This window comes from Apteryx rowi, unplaced genomic scaffold, assembly GCF_003343035.1.
Source record: "Apteryx rowi isolate R43461 unplaced genomic scaffold, aptRow1 scaffold_80, whole genome shotgun sequence".
In the NCBI taxonomy this organism is placed as follows: domain Eukaryota; kingdom Metazoa; phylum Chordata; class Aves; order Apterygiformes; family Apterygidae; genus Apteryx; species Apteryx rowi.
The window spans coordinates 535,054-552,560 of record NW_020451094.1 but is presented as its reverse complement, the minus strand read 5'-3'; the positions used below and the strand labels follow the sequence as shown (position 1 = coordinate 552,560).

The following is a 17,507-nucleotide window of genomic DNA, read 5'->3' as shown; positions in this document are numbered from 1 at the left end:
AGCTGCAGACACAGACTTGGCTGTTTGGAGTGTGACAAGACCTCCGGGGAGGAGAGGTTCCCTCCAGCCTGAGCCAGAGTCACATTAACGTCTCTCCCCGTCTCTCTCCTGTCTCTAGGCCTTCACTTTGACTCCTTGTCCAAACCTGTTAGTGCCCCCCTGCCTGCACTGGTCCCCGGGTTGCTCCCCTTTCTGCCTGCCGGGCCCCCCCCTCCTGCAGCCCCCATGTTCCTGGGTTGCTGTGGGCCCCCCGTCTGCTCCCTGGCTGAGGCACAGCAAGAACTGCAGGTGCTCCGGAGACAGCTGGGAGAAAGTGAGCGTGTGGCTCCAGCGCRGGGTCAGTCCTGCTTGCCTGGCATGCTGCGCTGCATGGTCCCCACCCCTCCAACCTGTCAGTCCTGCCTGGTTCCTTCTCCTGCTCCCCAGGGCCTCAAGGCCGGGTCCGCTGCTCTGCTTGCCTGGGGGATGATGGGGACAGGCTGCTCTTGTGTGCAGAGGGCGGGGAGGGTGGGATGGATGCAGCCCCAAGGCCACTCTGGCCTTTTGGTGGGCACTCAGGCACCCCAGGGGCCCCTTGGAAAGGGCTGGTTTGGTTAGCCATTGCATAGGAGTGGGGCTGAGACCCTCCAACTCATGTCAAGTAATCAGGGTGCCTTGAAAAAGCTTCTACCCCCTAGGGTGAATGGGTTGGGCAGGGGACAGACAGTGGGACTGGGGATGGGGCCACCATGGGGGACTCTGTGCCACATTGCTGGGCACAGGGAGAAGGGGGCAAGAAGCATGTTGCAGGAGGGTTTGTTACCCCCATTCTTCCCCCCCGCTCGTTGCCCTCCTCTTCCTCACTACCTTGTCCTGTGTGTGCAGGTGTGACACTGCCAGCAAAGCCTGCAGCCCCACTGGGACCCTTTGGAGAGAGCAGCAAACCCCCGGCATCCCTCTGCCGGCACGGTGCCCCGCAGAGCCTGGCCAAGCCGCCCRGGGCGGCCGAGACCCGTGCCCCCTGGGACGTGCCTCCTCCCGGCTGGCCGCTGCACGGGCCATTTCACGGGGCCTTGTCGTCGGGGTACCCAGCCAGCCAGAAGCTAACAGGTAAAGTCCTGAGAGAGGGCGTGGGGGCATCCCGGCTGGGCATGGGGGGGCAGGGAGGAGACCCAGCCCCGGGAGGGCTGCGGGACACGGCTCTGGCGTAGGGCAGGATGGCGGGGACGGCATGGGCCGGGGGACCTGGCCACCCCCTCCCCTGAGCTGTCCCCCCGGCCACGGCAGGGGCAGACCTGCTGGAGGAGCACTTGTTGGAGATCCGCAGCCTGCGCCAGCGCCTTGAGGAGTCCATCTGCACCAACGACCGGCTCCGGGAGCAGCTCGAACAGCGCCTGGCCTCCACTGGCAAGGCCAGCAGTACGAAGTGGCACTGGGACAGGGGCCGTTGGGGGTCCCAGGGCTCGATGAGGGGCAGGCTTTGCCCACCCCATTGTACGGGGAAGGTGCTTGCCCCATGGACAGCAGGGCGTTGGGATGAGGGACTCAGCACCAATCCCTCCCCTTGTAGGTTTTTCCACCGACATCTACATCCAGGGGCAGGAGCTTGGGTCCCGGCTGAGCAGTGAGAACCGGGCCCTGCGCGAGGACAACCAGACCCTGCGGCTCCAGCGTGACCATCTTTCCCGAGGTAGGGCCGGGCTGCCTGGCTCCCGCATCCTGGATACTCAGCAAGTGGGGCCATGGTGATGTCTCCATGCTCTCTGTCCCTAGAGCTGGCACGGGTGCAGGAGGCGCTCCTGGCTGCCTGCTCCCGGGCACGGGAGGCCGAGGCAGAGGTGGGCCGGAGGCGTGGGGAGCAGCGGAGGCTGACAGACGAGCTTGCTGAGTGCCAGGAAAGCATCCGGCAGCTCCGGGACGAGCGTCTCTCTCTGCAGGAGGACAACAACAGGTAGAATTGGGGCTTTGTGGCCCCAGGGTCAGCAGGGCCCTGACCCATGTGTTGCCCCTCGACCCACACGTCGCCCATCCACAGGCTGCAGCACACAGTGACACTCCTGCAGCAGCAGTGTGAGGAGCACCGCCTGCTCTTGCAGGCCCTGCGTGCGGAGCTGCACGTCTACGAGAGCCTCCCTGGCCCCTCCGCAGAGACGCGTGCAGGTACAGGCCCCGTGCCCAGCCCCCTGCTTGCCCTCACCCTGCCACTGGCCCGGGCACCCCAGCTCCTCTGCCCAGCTGCTGGTCTTGGGGTGCCCATCCCCTCTGCAGTCCTTAGGGTGTCCCAAATGCCTCTCCTTGTCATAGCAGCAGGACGGACACAGTGGCCTTCAGCAGCCCTGGGCATGGAGCCACAGCCGACTGCAGGGGCACTGTTAATTCTTGTTCCAGGTTGCTTCCCATCTCCTCCAGTGCGGGATGTTGGCACGAGCTCGGCAGCCCCCCTCTTCTCCCCACYGCCCTCAGACACATTGGTGACCCGACAAATGGACGGTAGGTCCTGGAGTCTGGCCACATGGGCACCTCGAGGCTGCTGAGACCTGACAAACCTGTGGTACTGCCCTCACTGGGGAGGGATGGAGAGCCCAGGGCAGAGCCAGGCTGCTGGGATGGGGAGGCTGGAGGGGGAGCAGGTGGTGGCCTTCACCCAGCCCTACTTTGCCTGCAGAGCCACGCGGAGCTGACCCCCCAGCAAGGAAGAGCGAGGGGCTGACAGGGGCTCATGTTGTTGGCCGCCTGGACACCTACCAGGCCCTGGAGCAGCATGTTGTGGAGGGGAAGGCGCTGGCCCACGAGTTGATGTGTCTCATGCGCCCGGCACTCGAGCTGCCCAACCACCCGCTCCCGGGCAAGGAGGTAAAGTGTGGGCAGGATGGGGCTGGAGCCAGCCAGGGGACGGACCCTGCTCCATGGCCTGGGGCAGGCAGGGCCACGTGTCGGGAGGCCCCATCMGTACCAGTGAGGCCAGATGGCAATTTGGGTGATTTAAATGCATATGTGTTCACTCGCTCCCAGCCATGCTGGATCGTTGCAGCGGGGGTTCCCCGCAGCAGGCGCGTATGTGCGCTCRGTGCGGCACACACCCAGCTGAGGCTGCAGCCCAGTGCGAGCCATGCTGTGCTGGGCTGAGCCCTGGTAGTGGTGCATGCCCTCCTGGAGCTGCTTGCGCCTCCAGGTGGTCCCCAGCCCCTGGCCCCCATGCGTGCCAAGGACGCGAGCCACCCAAGCTGTGGCAGGCCCCTAACCTCGCTGCTCAGCTTGGTTTTTGCCGCAGCTATTTCCAGCGCAGGAGCCYGATACCCAGCCCTGAGCTTGCAGGGTTGGTACACAGACGGTCGTGTCCAGCCTGTGGGCTGTTGCTGGCACTGCCCTGCTGTGCTGGCTGGGCACGGTGGGATGTGGGTGCCCCAGCAGCACCTGCTCCCGCACCCTTCTCCTGTAGGCCCTGAGGTGTGCTCGCGCAGGGCACCTGTGGGGCAGCGCCAGCACCCTGCACCGCATGCTGGAGGAGTGCGCATCTCTCCTCGCCGCGTTCTGGAGTGCTGTGCTGCCCGCTGCCCCTGCCCAGCACCAGGGCAAGGTAAGGACCAGGCCAGGGAGCAGGGCAGCTCACGTAGTCCCAAATACCTGGATGAGCTGGCGGGGCGGTAGGGCCAGGCACTCACACCTCGTTGCACTTGTGTTGTTGTAGGAGCAGGCGCTGCAGGGTGAGATTGCAGCATTGCGGGCCCAGCTCTCTGAGAAGGAGGATGCCCTGCAGCGCACGGCTGAGCGACTCCACAGCACCACCCGGCTCAAGGACAGCATGGAGCAGTTCATCATGAGCCAGCGTAGGTGGCCAGGACGGGTGGGTGGGCAGGCTGGGAGAGCACCCCACTGTGGGGTGAYGTGGCGTGGGCTGGGCATACCAGCAGGCCTGGTCCCCCCTGTGCCTGGGTTGCTCCTCAAGACAGGGCTCTCACTGACTGTCCTTCTCTGCYTGACAGTGACTAGGACTCACAACGTGCTGCGCAAGGCCAGAACGAACCTGGAGGTGAGTTTGGCCTGGCAGCCAGTGCAGGACAGGGCCTGGTGCCCCCCCGCCGGCTGAGCCCTGACTGCCATGCATGTTCTCTTACCAGGTAAAGGCCCAGCAGGCCCTGCCCGTTGCGTGAACCCTGCCCGTCGGCCTCCGCGCCCTGCCCTACTGCACCGGAGGGCTGGACTAGACCCAGCCTGTACTGCTGCCGAGGGGCCAGGGGAGGCAGGGGTCGAGGGGCCTGCAGCACTGTCCCAGGGCCAGGCCTGCTGCGGGCGCTGGACAAGCAGTGTGTTTGGGCTGCCACACCATGGCACTTGCRTGCCCTCCATCCAGCTTTGCTTGGCATTGCAGCAGCTGCTGGCTTGTGCTTTGCCTGCCTCACACTTCAGTGCTCGCCCCCTCCTCCCACCCGCCAAGGGGCACAGCCCTCCACGCTGAGCCCTTCTCACCCTGGGACCTTGTCCTGTTTGTAACCTTGGCACACACCTGTCCCTGCTTGTGGATGTATGTATTTATATATATATATTATATATATATATATAGCTATAGATATCAGAGCTGCGTTTTTGGGGGCTTCCTGGGCGCATCAGGGCCCCAGCGCAGGAGGAAGATGTAAGAAATGATGTGTTCTGTTCAGCAGCTGGAGAGTCCCCAATAAAGGTTTCCTTTGGGTTATGGTGCTTGTAGCACGCTGGTCTCTGCAGCCGTGCCCCTGCCAGGGTACCAAGGGTGCAGGGACCTCCCCACCCCAGCCATGGGCACCAGCTGGCCCCTGGGGGTAGCTCTGAGCCCCACACCAGCACCCTGAGGGCAGCCCTGTGCCCCACTGGGCCCTCCTTTCCCTCCCCTCCCATGCCAGCCCACCCAGTAGGTGCCCTGCAGCCTGCGAGCCAGCAGCCATGGAGCAAACCACGGTGGTGCAGCTCCTGTGACCAACGTCACAGCAGGGCAGTGCAGGCGGTCTCCTCACTGCTCCGGAGCCCCTCTCCAACACCAGGCCAGCAGCACTGAGAACAATAAATACTGTAATAAATAGAGAAAACCCTGTCACATGGCACTGCCCCAGCAGCAGACAGTGTAGCTGGGGTCAGGGTCCTGGGGTATCTGCCCTGCTCCGCTCTCCCTGGGCCCCCCTCTAATGCGGGTGGGCACAGGTGCCCCTCTAGCTGTGACGAAGTGAGCCCTGCCCCACAGAAGTGCTCCAAAGCAAGGACAGGGCGGCTGTTCAGGCCTCATCAGTGCTGTCCTGGTGGCAGGTAAAGCGTGGCTGTATYCAGCAGCACCCTCCTTCCTGCCACGGCTGAGGGATGCAGGGGACGCATGGCAGAGTCCCTAGGGCCCAAGGAGGCCTTGGAGGGACGTCACCAGGGCAGCACAGCAACCTTCAGCAGGGAGGAGGTGCTCCCTGTAGGCCTGGTCTGGGGGCAGTGGGGCAGTGCCAGGACAGCCTCGGGGCCCCTGCAGGCTGGAGAGGAAGGGTAGGGTGAAGCCCTTTCTGTGTGGGGAGCTAGGGGAGGTGATTTTGGTGAGCAGCAAAGTGGCCCCCAGGGACTTGCAGAAGCCAGGAGAGCTGTAGGTGGGTGGAAACCAAGGGTTAAATCAAACCACACCAGTAGGATGGGACAGTGTCACAGGCCCCAGCAGGCCTGGGCTCATCGCTGGGGCTTGTGTCCCTGCCAGGTTCGAGGCTGGAGCCAGCGGCCAGTTCTCACACAGTCCCATGGCCCAGCATGTGCAGACAAAGTGGCATTTCGTGTCCCGCGTGGGGGGGCGGATGAGGCCCCAGCTCAGATGGGCTTGTACAGCAGCGTGGTGACGTACTTCTTCTTGTAGCGGTGCGTGGCACTGAGCACCATCACGCCGTCCTGCAAGAGGCACAGCATCAGCTGGGGCAGGCGGGAGAGCGCAACGCCGTGTGGCAGCCTAGCCACACTGACCTGGGAGCAGTGTGCCCCCGAGGCAGCTCCCCCGCAGCTCTGTGGGCTTGGCGAGCAGCCCTAACCAGTCCCTGCTGTCCCAAGCCTCGCCACCTGTGAGACACATCCAACAGCCAGGACCAGAGCCAGGGCAGAGCGAGGAAAGGGCCTGGCTTGCAGCAGGAGAGCCCAGTTCTGCCCAGCTCCACAACACTGAGGGGAGGCAGCCACAGGGAACTGGGGGCTGTAAGGGGACCACAGCCCGCGTCCCTGGGTGTGCCACATTTCACCGAGCAGCCAAGCAGTCTTCACGTGAGTCTTCCTATCGCTGCACCCCTGTCTCCACACCCCAGCTGCCCAGGCTCTTGGGAACCACTGCAACTCCCCTTCCCTCACACAGCAGCCACCTGGGGTCTGCCCTTACCTTGATAGAGAGCGCATAGAGGTGGTTGAGCATGACGTGGTTGGGTTCAGGCAGCAGAGCTGGGTCACACTGGAAGGAGAAGAAGTGTCACGGAGGAACGGCAGAGCCCTGATCCCCCAAATCCAGCCCCAGCCATTAGAGGCAGCAGGGAGAGAGAAGGGAAYTGGTGTCTCAGGTGGTATGAGCTGCTGGTGTCTCTGGCTGTTCTGAACATGAACAGAGTCCAGCTAAGCACCAGGCAGAGCAAAAGGCTAAAACGGAAGAGGTTAATAATGGGAAAATTGACCCTTTTCCCAGTACATGGCAAAGGCCAGGCACCTGCCAAGGGGAAACCAGGCTCTTTGCAGACAGGACTCCCCTTCCAGCCCCAGCCCAGCTCTGCACATCAGGAGCAGGAGCCCACAGCAYGCGGGCAGTACCCACCGAGATGTTGGTGTCTTTGTTGAGGATGACCTGGAGGAGATGAGGCGGGAGGATGGGTGGGGATTTGAAGCGCTCCTCGGGCCGGTAGACATACATCTCTTGGCCATAGGGTCCAGGTGGTGAGCTTGACAGGTCTGAAGGGAACGAACAGGAGGAGATGTAAGAAGGCTAAAGCAGGACTGCCAAGCACAGAGCAGCTCCCAAGACACTGAGAAGGACCCAGCAGGGTCTTTGCAGCACTAATGGCTTTCATGAGCCCAGCCTGCAATTGTTACTGGTCAGACTGGGATTAACATGCAGTGGGGCAGCAGCACAGGCTTGTCATACACTTTGTGGCTGGAAGCCCAGTGCCTTCTCCCCTGCAGGGCCTCAGAGCCCAGGGATCTAGCAATGGTGCAGGAGTACAGAAACTGGGGAGAATGAGGGTCCCACTCATAGCACACCCACATGCAAGCCTCCTCGCAGTTTCCAGAAAGCTGCCTGCATGTCATGCTGTAACACCAGTGCTCCCCACAGCCTCTGGGGGACAGAAGGTGACTTGTTTTGTTTCAAAGGGGTCTTCAAGCCTTAGTTTCCCTTTGGCCATGTATCCTACAGCAACAGCTCAGCCTTTTCACAGCAGAATAAGTAGCCAAGCAAGTGCTGGGCATTTTCAAGCATGGCTGTAAGCTGGTACGTGCACTGACACAACACAAGCAGCCTGTGGCATCTGACCAAAGACACCTGCACACGGCTCTCAGCGCTGCTGGGTTCTTCTCCCTGTTGCAAGTAGCTGGCTTGCCAGCCCAGGAGCTGCATCCTTTGCAGCAGGCACAGGAGCACAGCAAGCAGCATGCCTGCACGCTCGCTGGTGTTGCAGGACTGCCTGACAAGGAGGGCCGCAAAGGGCAAACGGGAAGTCCAGACTGAGCAGCTGTTCAGTCTGGGTGAGGGGACCATAGGAGCTCGTGGTCACTGGAAGCTGGATTGGCTGCATCTCCCAGTCACATCTGACCTGATCATTTTGGGACAGCCAGCACCCTGAAGGGCTCTACCTCACTGGAGCTGCTGCTGCTTGCTGGCTTCTTTCCAATGAAGTACCTCCTGCTCAGGCTGGGCAAGGACATGGAGCTGAGCCTATATCTGAGACAGGGCTCATACCATGAGCAGCAGGCCATGTTCAGAGCGCCCTGGACCGAAAYACGACTGAGCTACCTGCCACCATTGCACACCGAGCCAGCACTGCCAGTGTCCAAGCGGTAACCTAACCTGCTGCTGCAACTCAAGTGGAGATGGAGGTTTCCGATGGGTTAGCACTAGGACAAATTGCCTTGGCACAAAAGCCAAGAATGGCTGCTGAAAATAACCTGGATCCTGTTCTCACCTGACTTATATCCCAGATCAAATAACTTGCTCACATTTGAGAGACAGGAGGTAACGTTCCCAGCAGGCTAGGCTCTGGCATTCGCCAGCCTGAAATGGCCCCAGCCCCACGCAGGCACTGACCCCATTGTGGGCCAGTGCTACCACAGAACGAGTTACACCAGCATAGCCCCTCTATGGAGACAAGGCCTCGGCCAGGGGCTGCTTAGGATGAGGGCAGGACACACCATCAAACACTACTCTCCCCGGGAGGTAGGCCCGCACCTCTGCTCAGGGGGCCTATTACCACCAGAGAAGCAAGTCTCAGAGTGAAGGAGGTGGAAAATGGCACATGCAAAGCTGCAATGTCACGAAAAAACTCACCCCGACCTGAGGTTTCTGAGCTCTCCAGAGAATCCACCTTCAAAGCATCGAACACCTCAAAGTCAGACTTCTTGACATGAATCAGGTTGTTAATTGTCCCCATCTGGCTGGTGACTACAGGCTGAAGAGAAGAATTGAGTTAAGAGTCTTCCTATGTTCACCTCTAATTGAAGCACACTCGGACCCTTCCCAGCTCCTCACAGCCAAGGTTCTCCTTGCCATGCCATCACCTCAGAGCACAAGTGGCCAGTGTCTAGCTCTGTTCTATGCTAGCAGATCTCTGTTGTTTACCACAGGGGGATTTTCCCCTACTCCCWGGCTCCTACCCCTACAACACCTCCTGTTTTCATCCTTCTTGCTCCTCGCCGATGGGTAAGTGTCCTCTCTCCTTCCCATGCTGCTCCTGCATGATTCAGTTTGGCTCATGGCATGCCTTCTACAACCAATTCAAATGGGGTTTAAAGGTCTTCTGGTGTCTCACTGCCCCTTTTACCTCCCTGACACTCTCCCATATATCATGTCTAAGTCCAGAGGCACCAGCCTCTGAAAAGATTCAGGGGATGGAGGTGCTCCTTTTGTTTTGGCAGATACGCCCTGCTCTTCCTGCTCCCCCTCTGCTGCAGTTACACCATATCTAGTACCTCAAAAGAAGGCAAGATCCACAGGCATAAAGCTTTGACAGTTACCTCAGAAGGATCATGGACCCACTGGCCATCCACAAAAAATTTGTACTGGTGCTCTCCTTCAGGGAGGTCCAGGATAGCAACAAAGTCATTGTGGCTGGAAGGAGAGAAYAGATGTGCAACAGCATTACCCCAGCGCTGCTCTGGACACTGGTCTTCCATGGGGTCCCAGAACACAGCACTTTGTCCCACACTGTCCAGTCCTCCCACCCCCAACYCAGGATTCAGCTTGGTCGTCATCGGTGATCTGAGGCACAGACACAACAGGCACCAGCATTCAGGGCACAAGCACAGCTCAAACCCCTGGGAGTCCAGCCACGAAGAGCGCGGGAGGCAACTCAGCTTGCAAACTTGCCCTGCATACCCAGGGAAAGTCAGCGTGACAGACACTCCATGGAAGACACACTGGACAGGATGTGTGGGCAACAAATCTAAACCTAGGCTGGCATTGCAGGACGACAGCAGGAAAGTATAGCAGCTCTGTTTGTGCAGTCTGCAACTGGGATAAACCCAGTCCATATGATTTGCTGCGATTATGTCCAGAGTCCTACACAGTGATTACATGGAAATGACTACTGTATTGCAGAACAGTGAGAACAACATCATGAGCGCAGAACACGTGAGGGACAACTAAACAACCCCTGCTGGCAACAATACAGCTGTAAGGTAACAGCCAAGGGAAGAGCTAAGAGCTTCCAGGGAAGAGCTAAGAGCTTCCAAGGAACAGCTGCATGCCTGGGCAGGGTTCTGCTGCCAGGACCAGATGCTGCATGACATCCATTTGGGAAAACAAAGTGGCCCATCCTGTCCTGTCCTTCTGTTTCACAATCTCCCACCATCACAGCCACACCACCCAGGGAAGAAGCTGACTACATACTTGTGCTTGGGCTACATATTTGTGCTCTACCTTGGGTGTTGTGAATGGAGAAAAGCTGGATAAGCAAAGGAAACAGCAACTAGCACAGGGAAGGGAAAACAGTCCCAGTGATGAAGCAGGGGACAGTTCATGGGATAGCACAGCTGCGTGGCCGGTAAGACAGGGATCAGAGGGTGGCTGACTACCTCTTGATGAGTGGGATCTTGGCACTCCAGTTGTTGAAAGACCCAGAGATGAAGACTTCTTTGCCCCCATCAGCCCAGCGGATGACAGTGGGACGGGCCTGTTGGGATGGTTTCACTGCCTCCTCCAGATCCGGCTGCCAGGATACGAACTCCTTGTCCCCAGGAATCTGAGCAAAGAAAACCAAGCCTGACTGAGACACAGAGACWACCAGAACCACATTCACTTCTCTCTTGACGCCACCAGCCCATCTGCACATCATAGACAAGAGCACTGCAGAGCTCTTCCAGCCTCCCAGCTCTCCACGGACCCCTCCCAGCTCTCGCCTTCTCCCATCACATCTCCCCTCCTCTGTCCATGCACTCCCCACAGTCATGAAGTCTCTGCAGAGGGAACACTGTCCTTGTACAGCCAGCAACACCAGGCCAGGCAAGCAGCTCCACTCCTGTGTTCCAGGAAATGTTCCTGCCGTGTGGAAATCTAGGAGATGTTCCTGCTGTGTTGCAGCTTTTCCCAGCTCTGCTGGCAGTTCCCTCAAGGCAAGCAGTTTCCCAGGACCCTGGCTGAGTTTAACTACACAGCGCTTGAATTTAGCATTAAACACAGAGCAGCTCTCACATCAGCTGTTACTGCCCACTCAGACAAAACCCACGCCACACAAATTGCCCCAGCCCAGCCAGAACCAGCCCAGCTGAGCCACCCCAGGGGTGAGCTGAAGCACCAGCCAGGACCCCAGGCAGAAGGACAGGGAAGGCAGAGGCTAGCTCATACCTTGGAGTCATGGGAGCTGAAAACACTGGGGTCATCGGTGCTGCCCACCATGATCTTGTGCGGGTGCTCCTTGGTAGAGTGGGGAGCACCAGAGCYGTCCGAGCGGTGGGACTTGGAGCCATGCCGCTCCCCAGACAGTCGCTCGCTGGTGGTGTTTCCCATGGCAGCTCAGCAGTCCTGTGGGGGAGAGAGAAGATGACAATGTTCCTATGCTCATGGGCTCCTGCAGTGAGGCAGTGAAGGCACCGTTTCCCAAAGTCCTTTGCCTGGGGAGACTTACAGCGATCCTAAAAAAGGCCCAAAGTTCATTCCCACTGCCAAGTTTGGGAGCTGAAGGGGAATTTAACAAACAAGACAGCTTGACCTAATTATAGCCATATCCTTATGAGCCATTGCTCTAGATAATCTGGTAATTGTTATACTCTAAAACAGATACAAATTACACTGTGTCCTACACAATCCTCACTAGCTAGGGTAGTGGAGGGGCTGATGGGAAAAATAAAGCCAACCTTTATTGGCAAATCAATTGCTTAGCATAAACAGAGCCTCTTTCACAGTCCCAACAGGCTCTGCAGACAAAATCTCTATATCCAGTAAGAAAACAGCCAGGGAGTGAGAGTAGCAGCTGTTTAACAGCGCTCAACAACTCTCCCAGGGCTCGCGGGCAGATGAGCAGAGCCCTCTGCCTGGCAAAAGCAACGGGGAGCGTTTAAAGCGTCCGAGTGGAATTGCCCAAGCTGGAGCTTGGCCAAGGCATAAGGCTAATGCCCTGGTGTCTGCAGGAAGCTCAGCTCTTGATGGCATTCACTTATCGTTCACCAGGCAAGTCGCCACGTCAGCTCTGGCACGGCACAGCACAGCAAGGGTGTCCACTTGTTATAGCCCTCGCCAGTGGCGCTACCACGAGTRGTCAGACGTCTGGCTGGCCATCCAGAGGCACACCATGAACGAAAGGCAAGTCTGGCTGCCTCAGTGCTGCTCTGCAGGTGAAGATCAGGCATCATCCCCAATTTCATCCAGTTCAGCGAATGCAAAGCAGGAAGAACTTGCCATATGGCGTCAAGCCATGAACAGCTACACACCTCTCAGGGCAAACAACAAAGCCATCACAAGTTACATAGGTCTCTTCAGGTCTGCTCCAGGCCTTACCCAACTTGCAGCAGCTGAGAAGGATGGCGGGTCTTGCCCCCTTCCCAGGTTCTTTCTGTAGCTCACATGCTTTCAGTCATACTATGCTGATCTCCAGCTCTGTGGGCAAGGCAGTAGGACAGCCAGCCTTACTTCACACTTAGTTACGACATTTTGAGATTTGTTTAGAAGATCAGGTTATACGTAGGGTGCCAGACGAGGGTGCCAGCCAAAGCCAGGCTTCARAACATTACTTGTAGAGCAATTACTAAAGCATTTCTTAAATCCTTAGGGCTAAAAGACAGCTCAAGAGGACAGCTAACACATACCACCACCCCCTCTCAAGTGTACCTGAACAGCCCAGGATAGGAGAGATGCTCCACTTGCTCTGACATCTTCCCCCTCTCCCCTGGAGGACACTGAACCAGCTCCTCATAAAACCTGCCCCTGTTCAACTATACGTGGTGTTAAGAAGTTTMTTCCCTGCTATCTCAGCTAAGGCTCTCTTCTCATCTACTAGGAGCAAGGTAAGAACGGCTCAACATGAGAGCTCTGAGAAATAATGTGCAGACTGTTACAGATTTGAAAGCTCCCCCTTCTCTTTTCTAGAAGGAATCCAATCCCTCTGACTCTCCCTCAGTGGACACATTCTCCAGATGTTCCCCAAGGTTTCTTCCAAGTGGTTACTCCTTTCCAAAGTACGGCATCCAAAACTCAGTGCAGACAAGAACCATCTCCTGCATCTTGCAGGCAGCCACGCTGCTGTGCTGGAACAGCAATATCCTTTTGCAGCAACTCACACGCAGCTTGTAAACTCCTCTGACGTCAGTCCATTTCAGTGCTCTTTGAGCACAGCCTGCTGTGCTTCGCGTTACTGTATTAACTTATCAAACCTCCAAAGTTCAGCCACCCCTTGTAGCACAGCATCCTCTGACAGTTTGATACAAATACCTTCTAATGCATCATGCAAGTCATTAATGAAAACACTGCCTATAGTGCTAGCCTCGTCTGGCCCCTGCTTCCCCAGCTTCCTTGTGACAATGACACACAAAGTGCACAAGGCCCTCCTAAATGTACCACTTACTGCTTCTCCCTCTTCTTTGGGGCCAGCTACTCTGTCACAAAAAAACACCCGAGCAGTCTGAAGAGATTCATTCTGAAGAGATCAGTTTGCTGTTCAGCCAACAGTTGCCCACAGCCTGCTCAGTTGACACTTCTTGGTACTGAAGTTAGCCAAGAAAGTTTCATGTCACTGGATTCTCCTGTCCCCCTCTCTTAGGCAAGAAAATAAGAGCTCAGTGGTTGTGCTGGCCTGAGCTCAAGGCGATGAGCTGGGAAATCGGGGAGAAGAAAGTGTCTCATCCCGGGTCTGCTGAGCGCACGGAGCGGACGTGGTTGGGACAAGGGCTTTGGCCGCGGCAGAACCGCCGCAGCAGCGCAGGCAGCCCCCCGCGCTGCCGGGGCCTGCGCTGGGGACCCGCCGGCACGGCCGCGCTCCGCCGCCCCCCGCCCTTCCCGGCAGCGAAGCGTCTCCGCCGCGGCGGCAGATACCGCGGCGGCCCCACGGCTGGGAGCGGCCGCCAGCGAGGCCGCGCCGGCCAAGCCGCCCCCGGCCCCAGCACGGACAGCGACGGCCTCGCCCTGGCCCCACCTGGCCGCCGCCGCCGCCTCCCCGCTCTCCGCCTCCGTCCAAAATGGCGACACCCCCCGGCCGCCACCGCCAGCCTCTGCGAGACGTTCTGGCCCGCCCCCGCGCCGCTCTCTATGGCCGCGCCCCCGCGCCCCGCCCGTCCGGGCGCCGCGAATGCCTGGGCACCGGGCGGTAAGAGRGCGGCCGCCCCGAGGGCAGGCCGGGCGGCGGGGCTGGCCTGGCCGCTGGCAGGAGCGGAGGTGGCTCTCCCGCACCGCCTTGCTGCCTCCCGGCCGCTGGGCAGCCTCCATTTTTTTTGAGGGCGGCCTGGCTTCAAGCGGCTGCCGTTGCCGGGCGGGCGGCAGCCATTTTTGCTAGGGGCGGTGGGCCTGGCGCGCGGCCATCTTGGCTGAGGGCGGCTCGGCTTCCCCGGCGTCCGGAGCGGGCGGGCGGCCATATCGGTTGAGGGCATGGCCGGGGCTGGGGCCCGGGTGCGAAGCCCGGCGGTGTCGGGGTCTGCAGGCGGTTGGGACGGGGACGGGGACGGGACACCCCGGGGCACCTCGCGGACAGGGTCTGGAGCTGCAGACGCGATGGGGCGGCCCAGGCATTCACACAGCGCTGTCAGCGACCCCCTTGGCGTGGGGGCGAGCTTTATTGCCCTCTTCCCGAGGGGCCCCCAAGGGCTACAAGGGGGGGTGAGACAGCTTCTTGTGAGGAACCAGTTTCTTCTGCACCTGCCAAAGCCCYAGAAAAGGAAGACGGGTGTCAGCAGGACCCTGTCAAGTTCTGTTGGAGGGTTGAGGAGAAAGTGAGATGTAGACRAGGGTGGCCACAATCAGGCCGATGCTGAGGAAGACCTTGAAGACGTGGGGCACCGAGGTGGCTCGGGGAGGAGCGTCCCCGGCCCGCACACACAGGGCCTTCACGACACGCTCCCGCTGGGTCAGGATGGCCTGCCGGGCACCAGCCCACCTCCCCGGGCCCTGCAGGCGGTACTGGTACGGGGTGCAGGGGCCCAACAGCACCTCCGTCGCCAGCCGGGGGTCGATGAGGAAGAGCATGAGCAGGTTGGGCTTGACGCCCAGCTGGCAGGCGAGCTCGTCCATGTAGGGGATGTAATCCACCTGGATGGTGTGCCGCTGGCTCCGCACGTACCTGTGGGAGGAAGCAGACGGGCGCTAGGACTGCAATTTTGGGGCATGCCAGGCGCAGAGCAGGGATCTTCGGGGATGGCGGCAGGGTTGCTGGGGCTGAGGGCGGCGAGAAGTGAGCAGGGGTGGAGGAGAAGGGGAATGGGGCGGTGTGTCCCACTCGTGGTGCGCGGGAAGGCAGGAGGGACCAGGTCGCGCAGGGAGGGACGGGAAGGGGAAGGACTCCGAGGGCTGCTCTACCACCGTCAGCCCAGCAAGCCTGGCCCCGTGTCCCAGCGGTTCCTGGTGGGACCTTACCGCTTGGCCATCTCTTCTTTCTTCTGGTTGATGTCAGCCTCCATGTCGCGCCTCGGAGGCAGTTTGTTCAGCCCTTGAGGGGAAGAGCCAGAGCGGGTTCAGGTTTCAGGTGTACGGGCTGCAGGCTATAGCCCCGGGGCACGTTTTGCCTCGCTTACCCTTGAAAACRCGGGTGGCCCAGCGACACTGGAGCTCGGAGATGGGCATGATGGCGCCCAGGGGCTGGATGAGGCCGATGAAAGCCAGCGTTGGCTTCTCCAGGTGGAYGGGGAACATGAATTTGTACAGGGAGATCTGGTTCTCCACCACTGTCACGCAGTCCTCGAGGAAGGGGAAGGAGAAGCTGTATCCCGTGGCAAAGACCACGGCATCGATGTCTTCCTTGGTGCCGTCCTCAAAGATGGCAGCGGTTGCCGTGAACTCCTGGATGTTCGGCTTGACCCTCACCCTGCCCGAAATGATGCGGTTGGGCAGGTCATCGTTGACGGTCGGGTGCTGGTGGAAGATCCTGGAAGGGCACAGACAAACCTTGCAAAGGGCCTGGGACAGGTGCGTGGCGGTTTCTGCAGGCCGGTGGGCAGCACATCCCAGCACCTGGGTCAGGGCCCTGGTATGCCGTCCCCATGCTCACCGGTGCTGGGGCTGCAGGCCGTAGAGTGCATGGTTGAACCGGGCATTCAGCTTCCTCTCCAGGAGGAAGCTCCCAACAGAGAGGGGAACCAGGCTGTGGAGGAGCTGGCTGAGGCGGGTGAGGTAGGAGAAGTCAAAGGGGTAGCCACTTTTGGCGAGGCGGTGCAGCACCCAGGCCCCGCGCCTGGTGCTGAGGAAGACCTGGGAGGAAGGAGAGGGAAAGTGGAGGTGCCACGGGTGGCATGAGGGACAAGAGCTGTGTCCTGAGAGCTCTTTTCCTTGTGCACCCCAAAGAGGTGTGCGAGTCCCCTGCCTGGCAACTGCGCAGCTGGGATCAGCTGGGAAGGGGGGTCAGGGTGCCACCACGGTCCCAGTCAATGGGTGCTGCTCTAAATTACGTGCTGGTTCCAGGCTCCATGCAGCAGCCAGGGGACAGAGCTATGCTCTTACTGTGCCCCTTGGACATTGGGGTTGCTGACACAGCTGCTGGGGCAACAGCAGCCACCCCCTGCAAGAGGGGATGGGAGATGCTCTCGAAGGGGTACGGTGGAGGAGGCAGGGGAGCCTGCAGGCGACGGAGGAGGCCTGCCCAGTACCCTTGGGGATCAGGTTGCTCTCTGTAAATAAACACGCCAGCGAGGGAGAAGAGCCTTTTAAGCTGAAGTGCAATGTTGGCCTGAAATCAGACAGGTCTGCATGGGCCAGGAATAAATATAGTCTGGGAGCAAGATGAAGGAGATGGGAAGTGCCCAGCCACCAGTCGGCTCTGGCAGCACAGGCACAGGGCGAAAACCCAACCAGGTTTTAAAAGAGGCYCTCCCAGGGGACAGAGGGCGTCCCCGTGTGCGTACAGCCGTGCCGTGGGCACACCTGCTTCGCCGTGTGGCTCAGCTCCACGGCAATGTCGATGCCCGAATTCCCAGTGCCAATCACAACGACTCGCTTCTCCGAGAAGGCCTGCGGGGTCTTGTACTCCCGGCTGTGCAGGTACCAGCCCTCGAACCTTTCCAGACCTGGGAAAGAGAGCAGAGCAGAGCCATGCCAGGGAGGGACTGTGGGGTGAGAGGGCAGTTGTCCCCCTGCTCGGGCTGGTGACGTGTTTTGGGAAGGAGCTGAGCCCGCCGTGACCAGTGGGAGTGAAGCAGTCCTGGGACAGTGCCCAGAGAGGTGGCAGCATCTCCAGCCTGGGAGATACTCACTGGGACACAGCCCCACGCATGGAGCAGGGCTGGGACCGGAGACCCCCCTGGCTCCCTTCCCTAAATCCTCCCAGGATTTAGCAGTATCTTCCTGCAGAGCAGAGCGGTTTGGTCAGATGCTGAAGGCACTGTGAGAGCCTCCTASCAGACAGACCACCAAAATGGGTGGGATTGCACATTCCCGCAGTGGGGAGTGGTGCAGGAACCCATGGGGGGCATTTTTGGCAGCAAGCACAGCAGGGCCAGGGCTATGCCAGAGAGGCCAGTGCTTTGAGGGGCTTCGGGGAGCGGGTAAGGGGCCTGCAGGGCTGTGAGACCCATGGTGAGCCAGGGGGAGCCAGTACYTGGGAAGGTGTGCAGCGGGAGGTGCGCATTGGTGTGGTGCCCGGTGCACACCAGCAYGGCATCGAAGACCGCCGACTCCTGCTTCCCATCGCTCTCGGTGACCACGTCCCACTGGCCGGTGACGG

The 17,507-nt window shown here is 59.8% G+C and overlaps 3 protein-coding genes across 8 annotated transcripts in view; 1 reads left to right on the top strand and 2 right to left on the bottom strand.

Moving 5' to 3' along the window:
* LOC112977136 (myomegalin-like) overlaps window positions 1-4,804 on the top strand; it is a 28,211-nt gene extending 23,407 nt beyond the window's left edge. The window contains exons 27-38 of one of the 4 annotated variants that reach the window (XM_026089146.1): window positions 119-313; window positions 865-1,089; window positions 1,267-1,398; window positions 1,550-1,669; window positions 1,753-1,930; window positions 2,015-2,139; window positions 2,368-2,469; window positions 2,645-2,832; window positions 3,419-3,556; window positions 3,668-3,806; window positions 3,963-4,009; window positions 4,098-4,804. In XM_026089146.1, coding sequence (XP_025944931.1) covers window positions 119-313; window positions 865-1,089; window positions 1,267-1,398; window positions 1,550-1,669; window positions 1,753-1,930; window positions 2,015-2,139; window positions 2,368-2,469; window positions 2,645-2,832; window positions 3,419-3,556; window positions 3,668-3,806; window positions 3,963-4,009; window positions 4,098-4,130 — 1,622 coding nt within the window. In that variant the 3' untranslated portion in view covers window positions 4,131-4,804. Of the gene's footprint in view, window positions 1-118; window positions 338-864; window positions 1,090-1,266; window positions 1,399-1,549; window positions 1,670-1,752; window positions 1,931-2,014; window positions 2,140-2,367; window positions 2,470-2,644; window positions 2,833-3,418; window positions 3,557-3,667; window positions 3,807-3,962; window positions 4,010-4,097 lie in introns of all 4 variants that reach the window. The other 3 variants (XM_026089145.1, XM_026089147.1, XM_026089148.1) reach the window with 3 other exon arrangements.
* Window positions 4,805-5,002: 198 nt separating this feature from the next.
* Window positions 5,003-13,857, bottom strand: PRKAB2 (protein kinase AMP-activated non-catalytic subunit beta 2). Of its 3 annotated transcripts, none has more exons than XM_026089198.1 (8): window positions 13,779-13,857; window positions 11,000-11,176; window positions 10,231-10,397; window positions 9,172-9,265; window positions 8,486-8,606; window positions 6,761-6,894; window positions 6,338-6,406; window positions 5,003-5,862 (listed from the first exon to the last, which is right to left on the bottom strand). In XM_026089198.1, the coding sequence occupies exons 2-8, from the start codon at window positions 11,159-11,161 to the stop codon at window positions 5,785-5,787; spliced, it is 825 nt and encodes a 274-aa protein (XP_025944983.1). In that variant the 5' UTR covers window positions 11,162-11,176; window positions 13,779-13,857; the 3' UTR covers window positions 5,003-5,784. The 3 variants fall into 3 exon arrangements, with proteins under 3 accessions (XP_025944983.1, XP_025944985.1, XP_025944984.1); XM_026089200.1 differs by having other exon boundaries at window positions 8,492-8,606; XM_026089199.1 differs by lacking the exon at window positions 13,779-13,857 and adding an exon at window positions 13,212-13,554.
* Window positions 13,858-14,441: 584 nt separating this feature from the next.
* LOC112977144 (dimethylaniline monooxygenase [N-oxide-forming] 5-like) overlaps window positions 14,442-17,507 on the bottom strand; it is a 6,292-nt gene continuing 3,226 nt past the window's right edge. The window contains exons 3-8 of the mRNA XM_026089160.1: window positions 17,382-17,493; window positions 16,709-16,851; window positions 15,840-16,039; window positions 15,367-15,716; window positions 15,209-15,281; window positions 14,442-14,915 (exon numbers count right to left, since the gene is read on the bottom strand). Coding sequence (XP_025944945.1) covers window positions 14,540-14,915; window positions 15,209-15,281; window positions 15,367-15,716; window positions 15,840-16,039; window positions 16,709-16,851; window positions 17,382-17,493 — 1,254 coding nt within the window. The 3' untranslated portion in view covers window positions 14,442-14,539. The remainder of the gene's footprint in view (window positions 14,916-15,208; window positions 15,282-15,366; window positions 15,717-15,839; window positions 16,040-16,708; window positions 16,852-17,381; window positions 17,494-17,507) is intronic.